The sequence below is a fragment of the Suricata suricatta genome, chromosome 3, assembly GCF_006229205.1.
Source record: "Suricata suricatta isolate VVHF042 chromosome 3, meerkat_22Aug2017_6uvM2_HiC, whole genome shotgun sequence".
Lineage (NCBI taxonomy): Eukaryota > Metazoa > Chordata > Mammalia > Carnivora > Herpestidae > Suricata > Suricata suricatta.
The window spans coordinates 124,126,806-124,151,200 of record NC_043702.1 but is presented as its reverse complement, the minus strand read 5'-3'; the positions used below and the strand labels follow the sequence as shown (position 1 = coordinate 124,151,200).

General features: G+C 37.5%; 1 protein-coding gene across 3 annotated transcripts in view; it reads left to right on the top strand.

Annotated features, from left to right (window-relative positions):
- RC3H1 (ring finger and CCCH-type domains 1) overlaps positions 1 to 24,395 on the top strand; it is an 87,236-nt gene that overhangs the window by 18,655 nt on the left and 44,186 nt on the right. For 2 of the 3 annotated variants that reach the window (XM_029935096.1, XM_029935094.1), the window contains exons 2-5: positions 17,023 to 17,427; positions 21,019 to 21,139; positions 21,872 to 22,111; positions 22,531 to 22,706. In XM_029935096.1, coding sequence (XP_029790956.1) covers positions 17,197 to 17,427; positions 21,019 to 21,139; positions 21,872 to 22,111; positions 22,531 to 22,706 — 768 coding nt within the window. In that variant the 5' untranslated portion in view covers positions 17,023 to 17,196. Of the gene's footprint in view, positions 1 to 876; positions 1,006 to 17,022; positions 17,428 to 21,018; positions 21,140 to 21,871; positions 22,112 to 22,530; positions 22,707 to 24,395 lie in introns of those variants that run through there. The other variant, XM_029935095.1, reaches the window with a different exon arrangement.

Sequence of the window (24,395 nt, the reverse complement as noted above, 5' to 3'; positions counted from 1 at the left end):
GCAAGAGATTTGGAGAGTATATATTGATGGTTGTAGGTAGGAAAAAACAAGTATAACCTGCTGAAGATCACTAAGGTGATGATGTTATGGAAAGTTAAGTCTTTAGATTATAACCAGTAAAGACTAACATCTAACTTGGGAGTATATGAATCTTTCAATATTAAGAGTTAATGATGCTTCTCTGGTACATCAACATGAAGGACTATTAAGATGGATGACAAATGTATTAAGTTGGAATATAAGAAAAAGTTTTAGACAGATTGACACTGAGCCTAGGTAGTTGGTACATGTTTTTGTCTAGAGGTCTTGTCATCCATGCTGTGCTTTGAAAATGTTACCATTTTGCTATACTTGAATGCTTCTCCCCTTAGTTACTACAATTAATGCTGTAGGATTAAGAAACTAAATTTAGGCATGTTGTGTTTATGAAGGTACTTCAGTATATTAGTAATTTTTAGGGCCTTAATGAGGGTAGAGTCACACTTAGAAGGTTGTAATTCAATTGAGAGAACTTTTCGTATTCCAGTGTCACTATTATATTCAGTATTACTGTATTCTCAACAGGCTGTGATGAAATTTATATGTTATGTTGTTATGCGTTAATTATATAACAATTATTAGCCACCTATCATTTGAGTAACAAACCACCTTAAAGTTGAGAGGCTGGAAATAACCTTTTATTTGGTCACACTTTTGAATCAGTATTTGGGGCAGAATTTAGCTGTGTGGTTCTGCTGGTCTCCATTTAAGTCACTTACGCAGCTCAAGTCATGTAGCAGCTCGCATTGGGGCTGACTGTTCTAGGAGATTGAGCTTGGACAGTTTTTCTCTGTTCTGGTCTCACCCGAGGGGACTAATTCAAGCTTCCTCTCTTAGTGGCTCCGTATTCCAAGAAAGTAAGAGAAGCTGCAGGATCACTTCAGGCCTAAGCCCTGGAACTCCTCCAACATCACTTCTGCTGCATTCCACTATTCATAGGAAGTCAAGACCACCCAGATTCAAGAGGTGGGCAAATAGACCCTGTCTCTTAATAGAAAGAACAGCAAAGTCAAATTACAAAAGGGCATAGCTATAGCAAAGGGAGGAATTGTGGCCATTTTTGCAGACTAACACAGCAGATTATTTAAAAACCTTAGGAGACCTCGTTTTACAGTAGTCCAGCTACACACACTAGGGTTTGAATCTCAACACTACTAGCCCTTACTTGCTGTGGGACCGTGAAAATAACGGCTTAACGTGTCTGAGCCCTGATTGTCTCAAAGGTGTAATAATATTTTATACAATTATTATAATAATTGAAATATACTTTAAGTTTTTAGAATCTATATATATTTTTAATGCTTATTTATTTTTGAGAGAGAGAGTCAGAGTGCGAGTGGGGAAGGGGCAGAGAGAGAAGACAAAGAATCCAAAGCAAGTTCCAGGCTCTGAGCGGTCAGCACAGAGCCAACATGGAGCTCGAACCTACAAACCGCGAGATCATGATCTGAGCTGAGGCCGGACGCTCAACCAAGTGAGCCACCCAGGCGCCCCTAGAATATATGTTTTTAAAGGTTTATTTTATTTTTTAGAGTGAGAGTATGAGTGAGGGAGGGCCAGAGAGATAGGGGGATGGAAGATCCGAAGCAGACTTGGTGCTGACAGCAATGAGTCCTATGTGGGGCTTGAACTCATGAACCGTGAAATCATGACCTGAGCCAAAGACGTTTGAGTCACTCAACTGACTGAGTCACCCAGGCACCCCAAGTTTTGGGAATATTTTAACCCATAGTAAATTCTATTAGTATTTTAGAACTTTGCATTCCTTTAAGTCTCCATTTGATTATATTTAACCTATGATTAATTATCTCCTTCAAAGATAGGAATGCCAGCATAGCTTGCTAATAAATGGTATCCCAGGAGCCCTCTGAAAGATAGAGTTGAGGGTTTTTCTCTCTGTTTGCCAGCTTTGGTATATTAAGACTCATTTGGTCATGTTAAAAGTTGCCTGCTTAAAATAATGAAACAAAAACTTGAAAACCTGGATTTTATATTTCAGTTTATAAACCTTCAGGTACCTTCTTAAAATCTCCTTCTTTGAAAATCTAAGTGTGTGTGTGTGTGTGTGTGTGTGTGTGTGTGTGTATTCAATCATTGGGAAAGCAAACTATCAAGATTTTTAAAAATTGCATATATGCTTCTGATCTAATTAACATTGAGCTGGGGTTTACAAGTTTTTGTTTTGTAATGTTTAGGGGAGTAATTGTCTAAAATTGGAGTTACTTGCTACCAGTGTTAAATTGAGAGTTTATATTTTGGCCACAGGAGTATGTCATTATGTTGCTGAGGTTAGATATCTTTTTGTCCCCCAGTGTCTTAAGGTGCAAGTAAGATTATTGATTTGAGATTTTTCAAATTTCTCATTTTTTTCTGGTGTTATTCGTTTATTTCCTTTTTTGAAAAATTTTAATTCCAGTGTAATTAACATACAGTGTTGCATTAGTTTCAGGTGTACAATATAGTGATTCAACAATTTTATACATCACTCATTGCTCATCGTGATAAGTGTACTCTTAATCCCTTTCACCTATTTCACCCATACCCCCACCCACCTCCCTCTTTTTTTTTTTTCAATGTTTATTTTTGAGAGAGAGAAAGAGAGAGAGAGAGGGAGAGGGAGAGGGAGACAGGATCTGAAGTGGGCTCTGCTGACAGCAGAGAGCCCAGTGCAGCACTTGAACCCATGAACTGTGAGATAAGACCTGAGCCAAAGTCAGAGGCTCAACCACCTGACCAACCCAGGCGCCCCTCATTTTAATGTAAGCATTTAAAGCTGTACATTTCTTTCTTTCTTTTTTTTTTTTACACTTCTTTCTAAACCTTGCTTTCTTTGCATCTTGTAAGTTTTTGTATGGTATCTTTGTTTTCCTTCATCTCAAAATATTTTTTAGTTTCCGTTTTGATTTCTTCCTTGACTTATTGGTTATTTACGTTATTGTGGTTTAATTTCCCTATGTTTGTGAGTTTCCCGAATTTCTTTCTGTTACTAGTTTGTAATTTCATTCCATTGTGGTCAGAGAACATAACTTCAGCAATTTGAATCCAATTAAATGTATTGAGACTTGTTTTATGGTATAGCATATGGTCTGCTTTGGAGAATGTTCCGTGTGTACTTGAAAAGAATTCTGTTGTTGTTAGGTATTCTCTGGATGTCTTTAAGGTCTAGTTGGTTCCTAATGTTGTTACTTAAGTCCTATAAATCCTTGTTGACCTGTGCATACTACTCTAGATGGTAAGGCCCTACATTTCTTCCCTAGCAGCAGACTTTCCATTAGCTCAGTTGACTTTCTGTTGGAGAAAACAGAAATACTCCAGCTTGATAACTTTGCTAATGTATATTGGCTGACTTTTTCTGTAATAAAACCATAGAGAAAATAATGAGAGAAAAAAATACGATATTAAGGAACTTAGAGTCTAGTTATGGCTTAGCTAATTGCTCTGTTGAGGATACTGTTAACAGGGATACCATAGTTAAGAAATCTAGTAATCTAGATCAGAGATGTTAGATACTGGGAACGAATGGAAAGGTTTCAGGAAACATTAAAATGAAATGATAGTGCTTGGTGACTGATTTAGCTGATGGAGAGGGGTTTGAGGAAGAGGAAAAGTCAATGATGATTCCCCATGCTTCTGTCAACAGGTAATTGACTCATCACTGATATAGGAAACAAAAGGTTTTTGGTAAGGTTGAGATGATTTGAGATGCTAGTTACACATGGATGCCTGTAACCAGCTGGCTATATGGCCCTGGTTGGCATTGAGAAGAGAGGTCTGGGGAACCTCGGTAGCTCAGTCGATAAAGCATCCGACTTCGGCTCAGGTTGCGATCTCCTGGAATTCAAGCCCCTACATCAGACTCTGCTGAGAGCGCAGAGCCTGGAGCCTGCTTCAGATTCTGTCTCTCTCTCTCTCTCTCTGTTCCTCCCCTGCTCTCACTCTGTTTCTCTCTCTCTCTCTCAAAAATAAACATTTAAAAATTTTTTTAAAATAAAAAAGAAGAGAGGTTTGAACTTGAGATACTGATTTGGAAATCACCAGCATGTAGTTGGTATTTGAAAGCTGAAAAATAGATGAAATTACTCAGGGAAATTTTGTAGAGCAAAGAATTGAAGAACGAATTCTGGAAAATCATGTATATTCCAGAGATGGGCAGAGAAGGAGAAGCCCTCAAAAGCAAGCAATGGCTTGCCATTAGTGGATTAGCTGGACAGTATGCCGTTATAGAAACCGAAAGGGGATGGCATTTGTGGGAATAATTGGCCAACATTATTAATGCTATGTGAAAAGAAATATTAATGACTGAGGAAGAACCATTGCATTTTTAAAGACGTTGTTGATGTGCTTGTTGAGAGTTGTTTCAACATAGTGGTTGGGATAGAGTGAGTAGCTTTAAAACTGGAAAGATGAGGGAGTAGAGAATAGAGCCTCAGAAGAACAGGGATTGAATGACTTTTTTTTTTTAAGTAAGCTCTGTGCCCATTGGGGGGCTCAAACTCACAACCCCAGGATCAAGAGTTGCACACTCCACTGAGTCAGCCAGGTGACCCAACTCTTATTTTTTTTTCTTTCATTAAAGGTTGGAGACAATGTGATTTTTAAGCTCCTCTGAACAAGGATTTAAGCATGCCTATAAGGAAAAAACTAGTAAAGAGGAATAAATTGAAGAAATGGATTATTAGCACTCCCCCAGTAAACTATCTCAGTTTCAGTGACCTCCTTAGGAGTCTGTAGATTAGTAATTAACAGTCTGAAATATGAGTTTATGAGGCACAGGTTAGATTTTCTTTTCCTTGTGAGCATTTACCCCTACATTCATGATTACTGAATACTTGCCAGTCAGATTTGTCATTGTGTCTCAAAATAACTTCTGGGGACCGGAGGAACAAACTTCCTGTTCTCAAAAGGAGCCATTACTGCAGCAGGAGGAGAGATTTCAAAACGTGACCTGAAAAACTATTTAAAGTCTAGTTAAAATATTTGCCCAAGATGCCAGAAATTATTCATGGATCTTTTTGTGTGGGGGCTGAGTTACCTTTAGGATTTAGAAAAGAGGCTTAATTAAGAAGATATCAATTTTCACAAAGAAAACAACCAATATCAGAAATTTGTGTTTAATCTGAAAGCAATGAACAAGACAACAGATAAACTAAAATGCCGGGTGTTTTCCAGAATATTCCTGATTTTGGTTATTAGTTATTGTTGTATGATGTTTGGAATACATGGAATAAATAGTGATAGCCTACTTTCTTAACAGTAGTATGTATAATATTCAGCAGAGTATTATGCAAAAGCTGAAAAAGTGAAGTAACCTTTGGCTGTTTTGCCTGCTTAATATCTCACAAATACTTTAAAGATAATGCTTTTAAAAAATCTTTTTTAATGTTTTATTACTTTTGAGGAAGAGAGAGAGAGTCAGAGAGGGAGTAGGAGAGTAGCAGAGAGAGAAAGACACACACACACAGAATCTGAGGCAGGCTTCAGGCTCTGAGCTGTCAGCACAGAGCCCATCGTGGGACTCGAACCCACAAACCCTAGCCGGTCAGAAGTTTAACCGACTGAGCCACCCAGGGGCCCCCTCCCCCTTTGCTTTTTAAGGTGATGCTTTTCTGCCACCTCTTTAACTGGTGATGTCCTCTTCAGTGTAGCATGTTTACACGCAACGTATAACTTTACGTAGAATAAAAACCTGGAGCTTTAAACTGCGTACACAAAGTTCGAGGTTGTAATTCACTTTTTAGAGTACTGCTTAAATTTCAGATTAGGCAGCTTTTTCATGAATGGTTTTTCATGAATCTGTTTTTGTTTGTTTGTTTCTTCTCTTAAATTTGGCATTATGCTGCAGGTAGAAATGTCTTTTTGTTCTTCTGAACACTGGAAAAATAAGCCACCTAAGTGAACCCTTTGCTGCTTTCTCAACCCTTCGTTATCAAGCCCTATCTTTATAGGCTATCTTCCCTCCAAATAAGAAGCTATTCTCTCTATACTTGCCTGAAGTATTTAACATTAGCATGTACATTATTTACATCTAGAATGTTGTGTTCAGTTATTTTGGGAAGATACTTATTTTTACAATCAAAATTGCGTCTTGGGGCACTTTGGGTGGCTCAGTTGGTTAAGCATCCGACTTTGGCTCTGGTCGTAATCTCATGGTTCTTGAGTTTGGGCCCTAAGTCACGCTCTGTGCTGACAACTCAGAGCCTGGAGCCTGCTTCAGATTCTGTGTCTCCCTTTCTCTCTCTCCCTTCCCTCATATTCTGTCTCTCTCAAAAAGCAAATAAACATTAAGAAGAATTTTTTTTTTACACTTGGATCTTCCTTCACAGGACATTATTGTGGGAAAAACCTTGAGCCTCCTCAAAAATCTGAGATTAGTATTTCATCTGTAAATTAATTGATAATCTGCTGAGAATTATAACACTGAGAATTGTTATACAAAGCCTTTGTTGATTTTTCTTCTTTTTGTTTGATTTCCTGCTTTTTGCTTTGTTTTTCAAGATTGTTAAAAATGTTCTCTGATGTTGCCCTGCATGTCGGTTGCTATGGAAATGTTCCAGAGAAATGACAAATTAAATTAGGCCCAAGAATACAGAGTTAAACTCGTCTTGTCGGGCAGAGTGAGAGGAGACCAAGGTTTTCTTCTTACAGACAATATGGTTTTGTTTAATCTGTCTTTTTCAGAGCAGTTCATACTTCAGATTCACATCAGAGCGGACTTGTCTCAGCTCACAATTTAGTAGCTTCAGGCAAGTTATTTAATACCATTGAAGCCCAAGCTTTATCTGTAAAATGGGCATAAAAGTGTCTCAGAGGAGTGACTGCCCCAGATTTGATACTTGATGAAGTTCATTTCTGTTTTCTCCCTCTAAATCAGTGGCAGATAAAATGAACCTGTGTAGAGGAGATGGTAATACATTTTTAACAACTTTTTATTTTTATTTCTTTTTAAATTTTATTGATTTTAGAGAAAGAACCAGCAGGGGACAAGGGCAGAGGTGGGGATGGGGGGAGAGAGCATCTTACATAGGCTCCACCCTCAGCTCAGTGTGGAGTCCAGTGCAGGGGTGGGGATGTGTCATCAGCAATATCCCATGACCCTGGGGTCATGACCTGAGCTGAAATCAAGAGACAGACACTCAACTGACGGAGCCACCCAGGCATCCCTTTAACAATTTTTTTTAGATGTCAGCCTTTAATACACACACACACACACACACACACACACACACACACACATATATATTAATGTTTTATTTATTTTTGAGAGAAAGACAAGAGTGTGAGCAGAGTACAGGCAGAGAGAGGGAGACAAATAATTCAAAGCAGACTCCAGGCTCTGAGCTGTCAGCACAGAACCTGATGTGGGGACTTGAACCTATGAATCGTGAGATCATGACCCGAGCTGATAACTGACTGAACCACCCAGGTGCCCCAGGTTATAATATATTTAAGTGAAATCTTCAAAGCAGTTTAATTTAGCTTTTAATTAGGGCTATTGTCTTTATATATTTTTAGTTTATTTATTATGAGAGAGAGCAAGCAGGGGAGGGGCAGAGAGATAGGGAAAGAGATAATCCCAAATAAGCTTTGCACTGTCAGCACTGAGCCCAGCCTGGGGCTTGCACTCCTGAATTGTGAGATCGTGACTTGAGCCAGAATCAATAGTTGGACACTTAACTGACCAAGCCACCCAGGCGCCCCTATATTTTTATATTATTACATTTAAAATTTTGAAGACTAGGACTCTTTATTAAAAAGACTTTAATGGGGAGCCTGGGTGGCTCAGTCGGTTAAGTGTCCGGCTTCAGCTTAGGTCATGATCTCACAGTTTGTGGGTTCAAGCCCCACGTCGAGCTCTGTGTTGACAGCTCAGAGCCTGGAGCCTGCTTTGAATTATTTCTCCGTCTCTCAAAAATAAATAAAAAACATTTAAAAATTAAAAAATAAAAGACTTTGATTTTAATAGCTTTATTGACATAATTTACATACTTATAACATTCACTTATTTTAAGTGCACAATTCAGTGATTTTTAGTAAATTTGCAGAATTGTGCAGTCCTCATAATTCAATTTTAGAGCATTTCCATAACCTTAAAAGTTCCCCTGCCCTGGCCTTGGGGTTTCTGGGTGGCTCAGTTGGTTAAGTGTGGGACTCTTGATTTCAGTTCAGGTCATGATTTCACAGTTCATGAGTTTGAGCCCTGCACCAGGCTCTCCGCTATTAGTGGAGCCCCATTCCCTCTGTCTCTCTTTCTCTCACATAAATAAACATTAAAAAACAAAAATTCTCCTGCCCTAATGATTATGGGCTCCCATCTGTAAGATGGCACAAATTACAGTATTTAAAAGTACCAGCTTGGGAGTTAGGCTGCCCAAGTTTGAATCCTAGTTCTGCCACTTGCCGGCTTTGTGTCTTTGGGTCCTGTCCTGTTCTTTGGTTTCTTTATCATTAAAATGAAAGTAATAAGTGCACAACAGCATTGCTGTGAACAATTAATTAGATACTGTATATAGAGCACTGAAAGTGTTGGCACCTACTTGGTACTTAACAGATAGTGGTTACTGGTGGTAGTTCATATTGCGGTTTTGATTTATGGTGCACAATTAAATAAGAAAAGCCTCTGAAAACATATCTGACACAATTTATGTTCAGAAAACCAGGCTCTTTTATGTATCATGTCATAATCTTGTCTATAGTAGCTGAGCACTATTCCTGGTGTAAAAATGTGAATATTATTGGGGAAGTTATATGATATTTTTAAAATTTGGGCCTTCTTCAAGGTGGACTGATGGCTATTTAACTCTCATGTTGTTCTGTATAATCAATTAGTAACAGTAAAAATCACGACTTGCCATTTAGGAAGGAGAGTAGGCCTTGTTTTAACTGATAGGAAGGTTAACTATTGCTTTCATCATTGAGTAACAATCACTTATCTGGATTTTTGTTAGAAATAAAGAGGGCTCATCTTCCGTGCTTTTCTGGTTAGAAAGGTTTCAGTAGAACTTCTCCTGTTGAGCTAGATTTGAGCTGGCCCCTAACCCACAGCGAGACGTCTAGAGGCCTTCAGCACATGTGCCTTGATGAGAATTATTTAGGGTTGTTTTTTTTTTCCCTGACAGAAACTTGCTCTGAAGAAGCTTAAAGATTATCTGGATGTTGCTGTTTGGTATTTTAGTCATTTTATGTCTTTTTAAAAAAATGTTTATTATTTATTTTTGAGAGAGGGAGAAATAGAATGCTGATGGGGGAGGGGGGTAGAGAGAGGGAGACAAAGCCCAGGGCAGGGTTCGAACTCATGAGCCATGAGACCATGACTTGAGCCAAAGTCAGTTGCTTAACCAGCTGAGCCACCCAGGCGCTCCTGTCAGTTTATTTCATAGGTTTAACCCATGAAAGAAGGTTTACTGCATTCACTAAGCCATGTGCCCTGTGTGAATTAGATATGTTTTGTGGTTGAAGATGATGTAAACATCTGTCTACTGGGAAGCTTGGAGAATGTTTAGAAAAGTGACTTTGGAAAAAGATGTTTAAAGAATGAGGGTGTAGAAATTGTTCTTAGATTTAATAACTACAGTTAATGATATTTTGATATTCTAAAAAAAACCTTTGGTTTATGATTTTATAGTTCCTAAAATAGAATCATCGAAGAGGGAATTACTATTCATAATCATCAAATTTCCCAAGCAAAATCAAACTTTTAAAATACTGTTTTCCCCTCTTGGTCTTTCATACCTATCTTTCTGATCAAAAGAAAGCTTTTTTTTTTTTTTTTTAAGTTTGTTTATTTTAAGAGAAAGAGCACATGCGTGCTGAAGAGACAGAGAACCACAAGCAGACTGTGCACCATCAGCATGGAGCCCAGTGTGGGGCTTGTACTCATGAACCATGAGATTATGACCTGGGCCGAAACTAGTAGTTGGACACTTAACCAACCAAGCCAACCAGGTGCCTCTAGCATGCTTTTATTTTTACTGAAGAACTGGGTGCTGATTTTATAGGTTTATTGTATCAAGTTTGTTACAGTTTCTCTAAGAACTGTTTTACTAGAAAACAGTGAGAGATTAACAACTATATACCTCTTTTTACTAGGTTAAGTGAGATGAAGTGATACAGAAAGTTAATAAAATGTGCTAGTGCTTGGAAACAGGTAAATTGTAGTGAAGTTATAAAAGAGTTTTTAATGAATTTTGAAAAGAACTATTAAGTTTTGATGATTTGGATATCCAGATATGTAAACAGTTCATTTAATAAGGAAACCTGTTTTAGTCTTACAATAATTTATTTTAGAAGTAGTTAAATTGTGTTCTAAGTGTACTCTAGCTTTTCTTGTTTTCATTGTTTCAAATTTATTTGCACTTAAAAAATTGATGATTATATACATTTTATAGGTTGCTCAATTGTGTTGTTTGACATCTTTCCAGACCTTTTGCTTCCATCCATTTACATCCATAATACCACAGCCCTGGGATCATGACCTCACCTCGATTTGTTTAGATTATCTCTGTTATATGTAGTTCTTTTGTTTTTAATTTTTTATGTTGTTATTTATTATTGAGACAGAAACAGAGCATGAGTGGGGGAGGGGCAGAGAGAGAGAGAGAGGGAGGGAGGGAGACAAAGAATCCAAAGCAAGCTCCAGGCTCTGAGCTGTCAGCACATAGCCCGATGAGGGGCTCGAACCCATGACCTGTGAGATCATGACCTGAGCCGAAGTCAGCTGCTTAACCAACTGAGTCACCCAGGCGCCCCTATTATATGGGCACATAGTAAAGACCAATAAAAGATTGTTATGTAAGTAACTGAATGTTTCATTTTTACTGAGAATGGAGAAAGGTTTTTAGGGTATAATTTCTAAGAAAAACTGGTTTAATAAAGATAGAGAATAGTTATAAAAAACAGCTTTTAAAATACTTTTTATCCAATTAATAATATATATTTGTATATTGACCTATATGGATAAAGAAACTGAAAAGAAAATAAACCAGGGGCTTATCTGTGCAGGTGGGTGGAAGTGAGGACTAAAGGGATGAGAGATAGAGGTGAGAGGGAATCACTTCAGTGTAATCGTTGAAAAAAATATTTGGTGCTCCTGAACACCTACTTTTAAAGAATTTGCAAGAGTTAGTTGAGATTGTGGTACAAATACAGAAGAATTATGTGTTCATATAAATTATTATATATTTTTTAATATTTTTATGTTTTTGCTAGTTTATTTCCGTATGTCTGAGTCAGTGATGTTTTTAATTGAGAGTGAGAGAGACACACACACACATACATACATACATACATACATACATACATACGCAGACGGGGAGGTGAGGAGCCGGGCAGAGAGAATTCTAAGCCAACTCTGCCCTGTCAGCAGTGGGATCAGGACAAGTGAACTGACATGAAATCAAGAGTTGCTTAACTGACTGAGTCACCAGGTAGGTGCCCCATCTGAGTCCTGATTCTTATCTTCCCTTTCTCCCCAAATGAAACCCTTTAAAATACATTTTTTAATGTTTTTTAAATTTTTGATACATAGAGAGACAGAGCATGAGAAGGGGAGGGGCAGAGAGAGAGGGAGACACAGAACCAGAAGCAGGCTCCAGGCTCTGAGCTAGCTGATAGCACAGAGCCTAATGCGGGGCTCGAACCCATGAATGTGAGATCATGACCTGAGCCAAAGTCGGAGGCTTAACCAGCTGAGCCACCCAGGCACCCCCCAAATGAAACCATTGAGAATTGATAAAAGTCCTGGATTTTATTCCCAGAAGAAGGAGCATATGTATATAAACAATTTTACATGTTATTTCCAAGGTTAATGGGTGCCTTGATACAGGCCGAATATTGTTAACTGTAGTTTTAGTACACAAGGATATTTTATTTTCTTTTTCAATTTATTTCTGTCCCTTTTTTTTTAAATGGATGTATGTTTGTTTGCAAGAATGTGCAAGCAGGGGAGGACAGAGTGAGAGACAGAGAATCCTAGGCAGGCTCCACGTTCAAAACAGAGCCTGATGCAGGGCTCAATCTCATGACCCTGGGATTGTGACCTGAGCCAGAATTAATCAGAGTTAGAGGCTTAACCCAACTGAGCCACCCAGGTGCCCCTTTCTCTCTCACTCTCTCTCTCTTTTAAATCCAAGTTAGTTGGGGCGCCTGGGTGGCTCAGTCAGTTAAGCCTCTGGCTTCGGCTCAGGTCAGATCTCACGTTTGTGGGTTCGAACCACGTGTCAGGCTCTGTGTGACAGCTAGCTCAGAGCCTGAAGCCTGCTTTCGGTTCTGTCTCCTTCTCTCTCTGCCCCTCCCCCTCTCATGCTCTGTCTCTCTCTGTATTAAAAATAAATAAAACATTAAAAAAAAATCCAAGTTAGTTGACATATAGTGTAATAATAGTTTCAGGAGTAGAATTCAGTGATTCATCACTTACATGTAACACCCAGTGCTCATCCCATCAAGTGCCTTCCATAATGCCCATCACCCATTTAGCCCATCCCTCCACTCAACACCCCTCCAGAAACCCTCAGTTTGTTCTCTGTATTTAAGAGTCTCTTATGGTTTGCTTCCCTCTCTCTCTTTATCTTATTTTTCCTTCCTTCCCCTCTGCTCATCTGTTTTGTTTCTTAAATTCTACATATGAGTGAAATGATAATTGTCTTTCTCTAACTGACTTATTTTGCTTAACATAATGCCTTCCCGTTCCATCCATGTTGTTGCAAACGGCACGATATCATTTCTTTTTGATCACTGAGTAATATTCTGTTGTGTATATACACACTACATCTTATTTATCCATTTATCAGTTAATAAACATTTGGGTTCTTTCCATAATGTGGCTATTGTCGATAGGGCTGTTAGTGGCTGCACCAGTTTGCATTCCCACCAGCAGTGCAAATGTGTTCCCTTTTTCTCTGCTTCCTTGACAACAACTGTTGTTTCCTGAGTTGTTCATTTTAGCCATTCTGACGTCAGGTGTGAGGTGGTAACTCATTGTGGTTTAGATTTGTATGTCCCTGATGATGAGTGATGTGGAGCATCTTTTCATGTGTCTGTTAGCCATCTGGAGGTCTTCTTTGGAAAAGTGTGTCTTTTGCCCATTTCTTCACTGGATTATATGTTTTTTGGGTGTTGAGTTTGATAAGTTCTTTATGGATTTTGGATACTATTTATCTGATACCTCGTGGGAATGAAAACTGGTGCAGCCACTATGGAGGCTTCTCAAAAGATTAAAAATTGAACTACCCTAAGATATCTTTTACTGATAATATTTTGTGATTGTGTTTTAAACAATTACTGTGGGGTGCTTGGGCGGCTCAATCGATTGAGCATCTGACTTGGATTCAGGTCATGATCTCACAGTACGTGAGTTTGAGGCCTGCGTCAGGCTCTGTCCCCTTCTCTCTGCTTTAGATCCTCTGTCCCCTTCTGTCTTCCTCTTCTCCACTATTTCTCTCTCTCTCAAAAATAAATATAAAAATTAAAGTAATTCTTTTTACAACATAATAATTTGGAAAACTTGTTATGGCAGCACAGATCTGAGATCATGTAGGAGAGCAGTGAGTTTTCAAGTCTGTAAAACTGACAACCATGTTTTCTACCTGTTTTCCATATTGCACAGTGTCAGATCTCATAAATCTCAAAACGTTGCTTGCACTTTTAAGGCTCATTAAAGAATAGTATAGATTAGAATTTCTTATCTTTAAAAGTATTTAAGTTCCTTAGAGATTTATGAATAGATTTTTGCATGTCTCGTGAACTCTGAAATTTTTAGGTAGCCTAAGTTATAGTGGGGAGCTATAGCTTTCATAGTGAACAAGAAAGATTAGATTTCAGCTCTTGTAGTCTATATTCTAATATTAGATATTGAGGAAGCAAATAAAAATATAAAAGGAAAATGCATCGTATAGATGATGTAAATGTTTTGTAGAGAATTTAAGTACAGTGACGGACTAGAGAATGATTTAGAGTTCTAAGTGGTCAGGGAGGATGTTACATTTTTGGTGGCATCTAAGTGAAGAGTGACCTCCAATTCAAAGATTAGATTGAGAGAATACCTAAGTACTAACATACTAAGGTGGGGATAAGTGTTAGAAAATGGAGTTGGAGAAATAATTACAGGTCATATCATTTAGGGATTTTTAAACAAGAATAAGAAATCCAGATTTTATTCTAAATATAATAGGAAGCTTTTTCGGGATTCTAGCTGGGGAATGATAAGAAAAGTCAAAACAGAGACCTGATGATTCCAGCATATAGGGGTTTAAGAGATCAGAAACATAGCCAGTGAGTTAGAAGTGAATTGGAGAATCTGGTTCCTTGACAGTTTCAAGAAGCAGGGAGTACTTGTCTGTTTCATATCTTACTGAGAAGACAAACGAGATTAGAACAAGGACCTGACCATTAGATTTGGCAGTAAGTTTAGCAGAATTACTGTGAAGTCAGTAAGTATTAGGGAATGCAGCTCTGTGACATTGAATTTGAATGAAATCACAAGTAGTTCTTCCTTCTTTATATTTAACCTTTAATTTGTGAATGGTGATCTGATTAAGAGTTTGGGTTTTGTGCCAGACTATTTGGGTTAATATCTTAGCTCTATTTCTTTTTATTATACTCAGCCTCTCTAAACTTCCATTTGTCATATCTGTAAAATAGGATAACAGTAATTACCTACCTTTTATAAGTGTTCTATATAAGACATTTAGCATAGTATGTGGCACATAGCTGTATTTATAATAAAAGTTATAACATGCTGTAAAAACATATATTATACATATGTTTTACTTTATTTATTTTTTTTAATTTTAGAGATTGATTTGGGGAGAGGGACAGAGCAACTTCCACACTCAGTGTAGAGCCCGACCTGGGGTTCAATTCCATGACCCCGGGATCATGACCTGAACTGAACTCAAGAGTCAGATGCTCAACTAACTGATCCACCCAGACGCCCCAGCATTTTATTATGTTTTGTGCCCTTTGGGGTTTGTATAGTTTATAGTGTTTGAGAGAATGAAGTACTTTGTTTTATCTATACTTTAAGATGAACAAATTTTAAGTTGTGTAAAAGGCCATACTAGTAGAAAGGAAGGAACTTGTAAACTCTCTTTGCAGAGATTAACACAACACGATCAGATTCTTTGCAGGCATTAATATATATTGCCATGCCAATCTATAGAAAAATTTAAGTGAGTGATGCTTTATCGACTTAATCAGGTTCAACAAGCAGTTTATGACTAATACTCAGTTCCTTTTCTGAACATTAGGTCTTCTCTAAAAATTTACCCTTGTTTTTGAGCATTCTGCAACCCAATGCACAAATCTAACACTTGAGCCTGCAATTGAATAATTACTGTATTTTCTTATCATTCCAGATGAGTTTCAGTTTATTAAGTATTAATAATTTATTATAAACATACTTGTAGCTACTCATAATGTATTTGATTAAATCCATTTTATTAGAAGTTTTTATCTTTAAAACATTATAGAAATCAAAATGTGAGTAATTTCAGTATTTGCTCATTCTTGTTATTTATTGCAAGGGTCATTTTAACACACATGCAGATAACTTGGGGCCCCAGGATGGCTCAGTTGGTTGAGCAGCTGACTCGGTTTCTGCACAGGTCATGATCTCATGGTTTGTGAAATCCAGCCCCACACTGCTTGTTTGGGATTCTCTCTCCCTCTCTATCTGCCCCTCACCTACTTGTGTGCATGCACACAGCACGTGCTCTCAAAATAAATAAACTTTAAAAATTAACTTGGTAAAATATGTTTATCTTACAGCACACTGCAAAAACACAAAGCTACGATTACTCTGAAGGCAGATATTATGACTGTGCTGTTTCGCTGTTTCCCCAACAATTCAGTCTGGCACATAGTGCTTAGTAAATATTTGTTGAATGAATGGATAAATTTTTAACATGACTAATGAAAACTGTTCTCCCATCAATAATGGGCTTGCATTTAAGGTTGCATTGTTTCAATAAAAGAAGAAATAAATGTAATGCTCAAAGCATAAGGTATATTTGATAATTTACTTTCCTAGTTAATTATAGCTTAATCATTTTCATCTTTGTAAGCAATCTCTGTTGAGCATAATAAAATCTTTAACAACTTGTAACATTGTTACTTTATTCTGTATCAATTCTCATTTTTAGAAACTAGTTAGATAAATATGTACGTGTTTTAAGATACGTGCTGTAAGTTTTAGGTTCAATTTTATATATAAAAAAGTTTCTGTTGGATACAAGTGATAAGTTTTGCAATTTAGTTTTCATTCTCTGCCAATAAAAAGGGTAGGCAGTGAAATTTGAACTATAATTGTTGTACCATTAATAAATTTGGGAGTTTAAAAAAATCTTTTGAAGTAAATAATCATACTGTGCAGTTGTTCCAACACAGCACACTGTAGCAACGAGTGTAGGCCATAGCAGGGGCTTACAGTATATGAACCCCTTAAAAAGACTCTAAAAAAGTTCACAGACTCTTTGTTACCTTGTTACCCATACCCAATTTGATGATAAAATATTTTGAGGTAATTTTTACTTTAGACCTATTTTTAAAAACTCTTTCCTAAGGTGTAACATACACAGAAGTGTATATATCATTAGTGCTTGATAAATGTTCACAGCTGAACAGATTCATGTACCTAACTGGTATGCAGCTCAAGAAACAAGATTATTAGCCACCTTAAAAAAACTAATTCTTCTATATAAAAACAATGTAGACCTAGATAAACTTGTAAGATTTAGTTCCTGGGTCTAACCTTATTATTAAATTCATGTGTTACATTGGGCAAGTTATTTTATTTTCCTGGGGTTCACTCCGTATGTTAACAGCGAGGGAATGAGACTATGACTCTAATTCTATGAAAGTGCAAAATGATGGACCATAGTGATATAACTGTGGTATAAGAGGTTGTAGGTAATAGAGTGTGAATGCACAGTTTAATTCAAAAGTAAGACATGCTAATTTTCTTCTCTTTTCTTCTCTTTTGTTTTCCAGGTTATATTTCACACTATGTGCTGACTGTATCTACAGAAGATATTTAAAAAAAAAAAAACTTTTTTCAAAGATTTTGATTCCAGTGGAATCTTTGCTTTAGATTATTTTGTGTGTGTGTGTGTGTGTGTGTGTGTGTGTGTGTGTGTGTGTTAGTGAATTGTAACTCCAGTAACAATGCCTGTACAAGCTCCACAGTGGACAGATTTCCTCTCCTGCCCAATTTGCACTCAGACTTTCGATGAAACAATTCGAAAGCCCATCAGTTTGGGTTGTGGCCATACAGTCTGCAAGATGTGCCTGAATAAACTCCACCGCAAGGCTTGCCCATTTGACCAGACCACTATCAACACAGACATTGAGCTCCTCCCCGTGAACTCGGCCCTGCTGCAGCTAGTGGGTGCTCAGGTACGATGGGTGGCTTCTTATTCTCTTTAATCTCTGAGTGTATGTGTTTTCCTCTTGAGAGAAACCTGTTGAATTCAAATTGAGCAACATTGCCTTCTATCTGAATAGATAAAGTTCTGTTCAGTATGGTGCAGATCCTTTATGTCAGTGTGTTGGGAGGTTTATTGTGGCAGTGCAGTGTTCCTCAGTCATAACAGTCATTTAATCTGGTGGTCAGCCTTTCTTAACAATCTTAGCTACTGAGATACTAGAGAAACCTAAGAGGCAAGTCACAAGGACCTTTTTTTTTTTTTTTTTTGAGAAAGGATGAGACAGAGTTGGAGGGGAAGAGAGAGAATATGAAAGCATGAATCCCAAGCAGGGTCCATGCTCAGTGCAGAGCTCAGCATGGGGCTTGATCACACTGAGATCATCACCTGAGCTGAAATCAAGAGTTGGATTCTGAGCCAACTGAGCGACCAGTTACCCCATCTTGTTTTGTTTTGTTTGTTTTAAGGACCTCTTAATATTGGAGGAAATATTGCTCATAAAAACCACTGCATTTTACTTAATAGGAGAAGTGAAGCTACTTCCGATAATTTTACTTAGTAGACACTAGTTGAAATGAAAGATGACGAAGTTAAAAAAACTGTAGAGCACATAGCCTTTGGGAACCATTTTTCTAGAGTAGGAGGAGATATCCTAAATGTAAAAGTAAGTCTGGCAATTCTGATGGTAATATTCTGAAATTTTTATCTCAGTATTCTCAAAGTAGAGATCAGTAGTATCCTCAGAAGATCTCACGAAGCCAAGGGGGTTGAGTTTTTTGGAAGCTAGATTTGGTTTACTTAAGTAATCTCTCATTCAATTTGCATAGTGTGAGTCTGAAATGCTGTATATTTATCATAAATAATTTTCTGAATAAGTATACTAGAACTTTGGATCTGGCCCCATTAATATTTTCTAGATCAGTCTTTTTTTTTTTTTTTTAATGTTTTATTTATTTTTGAGAGAGAGACAGACCATGATCAGGGGAGGGTCAGATAGAGAGGGAGACACAGAATTCAAAGACAGGCTCCTGGCTCTGAGCTGTCAGCACAGAGCCCGATGCAGGGCTCAAACCCACGAACTGTGAGATCATGACCTGAGCTGAAGTCAGACGCTTAACCGACTGAGCCACCCAGGCGCCCCTAGATCACTCTTGATATAAGCTGCTAAAATGTAGGAAAGATTGATATTACGTATGTTGGAGAGCAAAACTTCCTCTATTGATAAACCTCTCTTGTGATGTCACCAACAACACTATAAAATATTTGTCAAAAGCAAAAGTGCAATTGATCCTTTTCCTCCTTGTACTTAATTTTTCATTTCATAATCATTTCTCTTTTTATTTTGAAAATCTCGCTATCACATTTTGGAAACATTAAAGAAACAGATTTGATAGGGATAATAATTTTTTAAATGCACTATTTTTTAAGAGCAAATAACCACGGCTTGCTTTTTTTCATAAAGTTGTCTGAAGAAGAACTCTTTCTACAAAATGAGTAAGACTATGTCATATCTTCACTGAAATAACTAATGTTTATGAAGTTTGAGGATAGGGCATTTTAATGTGTAGTAGCCATTATTTTCGCTTTAAAGAGTTCCATTAAAAAACTGTTAGAGTTAATGTATGAGTTAAGCAAATATAAAATCAACATGCAAAAATTAGTTGCATTTTTAAAGACTAACAATGAACAATCTAAAAGGAAACTAAGAAAACAATTCCACTATGACAGCATCAAAATAATAAAATACTTAGGAATAAATTTAACAAAGGTGAAAGATTTGTGCACTGGAACAACAAAACATTGCTGAAAACAAAGAAGACATAAAGAAATGGAAAGACATGGCATGTTCATGGATTGGCAGACCCAAAGTAATCTACAAATTTAATGTAAGCTCTGTCAAAGTCCCAGTGGTGTGGTGTGGTGTGGTGTGTTTTTTGCTTTGTTTTGTTTTCTTGTCTTTTGGCAAAAAAAAAAAAAAAAAAAATCCTAAAATTTGTATGGTATCAGAAGCGACCACAAATAGTCAAAACAATCTTGAAAAAGAACAAAGTTAAGGAATTGCACTCCAGATTTTGAAACTGCAAAGCTACAGTGTGATACTGATATATAGTGTGATAGTCATATAAAGACAAACATTTAGATCAATGGAATAGAGTCCAGAAATAAACTCACACATAACGAAATGATTTTTGACAACATTGCCAAGACCATTCAGTGAAGAAAGGACAGTTTCTCCAACAAATGGTGCTGGGAAAATTTGGATATCCAAATATAAAAGAATCATTTTGGACCCCTACTTAAAAATTAACTCAAAACAAACCAAAGGCTAAATGTAAAAACTAAAACTGCAGAACTCTTAAAATATATGCATAAGTCTTCATGACCTTGGAGTAGGCAATGGATTTTTTTTTTAGGTATGACATGAAAAGTACAAGGAACAAAAGATAAAATGAACTGAATCAAGATTTAAAACTTGGTGCTTCAAAGGACACCATCAGGGAAGAAAGAGGGAAAGTAATTGTAACTCATATAGCTAAAAGAAAGTTGAATTGGATATAATAAAGACTCTTAACAGCTCAGTAATAAAAAGGACATAATTTTAAAATGGGCAAAGATCTGAACACATACTTCACCCCAGGATATACGGATGGCAGAAGAGCAAATGAAAAGTTGCTCAACATCATTTGCATTAAGGAATTGCAAATCAAAACAACAAAGTGCTGCTAAACACCAATTAGAATAGCTTCAAAGTCCAAAACTCTGACAATATCAAATGCTGGGGAGGAGGTAGAGCAACAGAAACTCCTTTATGGCTGGTGAGAACAGAGTGGTAGAGTCATATTGAAAGTTACTGTACCACTCCTGATTCTGTTTACATGAACTGTCCAAAGCAGGCAAATTCCTAAGAGACAGAAAATCAATTAGTATTTTCTTATTGGTGGGGAGTTGGGAGGAAATATGGGAGGAGTTAAGAGTATGGGGTTATTTGGAGGGGTGATGAAAATGCTCTAAAATTGTAGTGGTTAACACCTGTGAATATACTAAAAACCAGTGAATTATATATCTTAAATGGGTCAGACCCTATATGATTTATAAATTATATTTCAGTAAAGTAATTATAAAACCAAAATAATGCATTAAATTTTGTATATTAGTATAGAAAAGGTCTTTTGGAAGGCTTCCATAAAATTACTGGGAGTTTTGATGTTACCACTGTTAGAGTAACATTGCACAAAATATACTCTTTAAAACATTTGTTTAGGGGCACCTGGGTGGCTAAGTCGGTTGAGCATCTGGCTTCGGCTCAGGTCATAATCTCACGGTTGTGGGTTTGAGTCCCGCCTCAGGCTCTGTGCTGGTATTTCGCTCAGAGCCTGGAGCCTGTCTTCAGATACTGTGTCTCCCTCTCTCACTGACTCTCCCCTGCTCACGCCACCTCTCTCTCTCTCTCTCTCTCTCTCTCAAATAAATAAAACTTTTTAAAAAATTAACAAAAACAAAAACATTTGTTTAATGAATTAGTGAGCACTCATACAGACCTTCTTTTTTGACCTCAATCAAGGTCCCTGAGCAGCAGCCCATTACTCTGTGTAGTGGGGTTGAAGATACAAAGCATTATGAGGAAGCCAAGAAATGTGTAGAAGAATTAGCATTGTACCTGAAACCACTCAGCAGTGCTAGAGGTAAATCAGATGCAATTATCCATGCCAAATAAATGTTTGTGAAAGATGTTTTTCTTACCATAAAAACTGTGGGCTATAAGGGAATGAATGTTGATGAAATTAACATGAAATCAAACCCCAGTAGTACTAAATAATATCATTATAAACCATTCAAATAGATGAATTTAGAATTGATGTGAAGTTGGAAACATTTGAATGAGTTGCAAAACTAAGTGTGAATATACTCTTGGTTTCAGAAGGGCTCTCCGTCATTTGACAACTCCAGGTTGTCTGCCTTCTTTCCAGTTTTATATGGTGTGCCATAGAGAATGTAATAAAATTGGAAGTTGTTGTAACTGCCTTGCCATTATGGCTTATTATTTCAGTAGGAACATAAAAATTAACCATTATGAAGTAATATTACAGAATTGTTATGACATCAAGATTTGGGTCTTACATTAATTATTAATTTTGTCTGGCCTTTTTTTCTTTGTTCCTCCATGGTTGTGATGAATGATGATATATTTAATGTTGTAATGAATATTATTTTTACATGAGGTAACAACTCTTGTATATTTTTAAAATGTAAGGCTTTTTTGGATATCATTTCATCTATTGTTTATTTTAAATATCCTAGTAGAAACCAGAACTATTCACATATCCATTCAGTCAGTCAGCCCATCAGAGGAAGTTTTTCTGGAATCTTAAAACTGCATTTTAAACCTTGAAATAACTTTTTACTCTCTTTTAAAGGAGTGGGTCTGAATAGCACTACTCAGAGTGTTCTGAGTCGCCCCATGCAGAGGAAGCTGGTGACTCTGGTGCACTGCCAGCTTGTGGAAGAGGAAGGCAGGATTCGTGCTATGAGAGCAGCTCGATCTTTAGGGGAACGAACAGTCACAGAGCTCATTCTTCAACATCAGAACCCGCAGCAACTGTCCTCCAATCTTTGGGCAGCAGTCAGAGCTAGGGGCTGCCAGTTCCTTGGACCAGGTATGTGATTAAATTTGGCATTTACTACGCTAATAATTCTACAAGTACAGTGTAAGAGCTGCAGGTGCGATGTACAAAGGCTAGTTCTTCGCAGTACTCTGTTGTTACCAAGTAAAATCCCACTTGATGATCATGGCTTGGGTAATTCCATGTCAGTTTTGTAGAGTGCTTAAAACTTTTCTCTAAATGCCAGAAGTTTTCATTTATATTTCTTGAATGTATTGATTTTTTGTTTTCTTAAATAAAATAGAGGGTGTAATATAAAATTGCCCCAAAACAGTTAGAATGTATAACTGTGAATGTGGTGTTTTTGTGTTGTGTTCCCCATTAATTAAGTGGCACCTACAGAACATATCTAATAAATAGATTTATCTTATCCTTGTACATGATAAATTTTGGTTTTGCCCAACTTTTCCTAGCAATGCAGGAGGAAGCTCTAAAGCTGGTTCTCTTGGCCTTGGAAGATGGTTCTGCTTTGTCAAGAAAAGTATTGGTTCTCTTTGTGGTGCAAAGGTTGGAACCACGGTTTCCTCAAGCCTCTAAAACGAGCATTGGGCATGTTGTCCAGCTCCTTTATAGGGCCTCCTGCTTCAAGGTAAGAGCCAGTATTACGTTTCAGCCCGAAGGGAAACATGGTCGTTTTCCCAAACTTAAATAGTAAACCTTTGAGTATAATGAAGTTGCCCCCTCAGAAAATTCCAACATTTTTCCCTTCTTTACAAGAATGTAGATGGTGTCCTATTAAAGGTAAATCTTGTTACATTGAACTTTGTTCGTTAAATATTGGACAACATAAACCGAGGCTTATATAGATTTTTATATTTGAGGAGACTATGCAGTTCTGTCATTTCCCCTCCAAGACTATAAGCAGAAATGGTCTGAGCAGAGAGTCCTTGAAGTAGGAAGAAATTTTATTTGGCTCCTTGCTCCTGCTATAATTCTACACACACAGGGGCACCTGGGTGGCTCAGTCGGTTAAGCCTGCCACTTCAGCTCAGGTCAGATCTCACATTCGTGGGTTCGAGCCCCGCGTTGGGCTCTGTGCTGACAGCTAGCTCAGAGCCTGGAGCCTGCTTCCGGTTCTGTGTCTCCTTCTCTCTCTGCCCCTCCCCCGCTCATGCTCTGTCTCTCTCTGTATCAAAAATAAATAAAGCATTAAATTAAAAAAAAAAATTCTACACACACTGTACTGAGCTCCAGTATAGATAGAATGGACACATTCCTTTGTATGCCAGGGTGAATCAGCACTGCTTCAAACATTGGTTCTCACTGCATATCATTTATTTCTCATCTTGTTTTCCTGCCTTCTTAATGTCAAGATTTCTTCTTCTTATTTTAATGTTTATTATTGAGAGAGAGGTAGAGGGAGCATGCGTGCGCAGCCAGAGGAGGGGCAGAGAGAGAGAGAGAGAGAGAGGGCTCCCAGCATCAACCACAGAGAGCCAGCCCGATGCAGGGCTTGAACTCACAAATGGTGAGATCATGACCTGAGTTGAAGTTGGATGCTTAACTGACTGAGCCACCCAGGTGCCCCATCTAAGGCCTCTTAACTTCTGACCCAACACGTAACTAGTACTTCACAAACCAGGGAGGCATGCCTCTACAACTCTTTGAATTCATGTAGCCTATAAGGAAATCCATTCCTGGGTCACCATGTCCCCTCACCTGACACTCAAACTAAAAAATCATGCATCCTACTATAGTCTATTCTCTCACTTTCTGAGAAAGATAAAATGGTTCACAGAATCAACAGGAAAGCATACCAATTTAATTAGAAAAAAACTTAAAAAAAAAAAAATTTTTTTTTAAAGTTTTTTTTATTTATGAGAGAGACACAGCATGAGTGGGGAAGGGACAGAGAGAGAGGGAGAAACAGAATCAGGCTTCAGGCTCAGAGCTTTCAGCACAGAGCCTGATGCAGGGCTTGAACCCACGAACCATGAGATCATGCCCTGAGTCGAAATTGGATGCTTAACTGACTGAGCCACCCAGGCACCCCTAAAAAAATTTTTTAAGGCTGTAACAAAATGCCAACATTCCTAAGTTTCTTTCTAGAATCACATTAAATATATACTGAAAATGAGGTGTGGACTCCAGGTTTGTACCCAACCCTGTTTGTCTTAGGTGCCTCTGGCACTGTGAGAGACTCTAGCCAAAATAACTCCCAGCGGGTTCAAATTGTCCCTGAATAACAACATTTGTCAAAATGATTGTAATAACATGATTTTACAGTGTCGTTTGGAATACACTTTAGAATGTCTGTCTGCTTCCAGAATTCTTTACT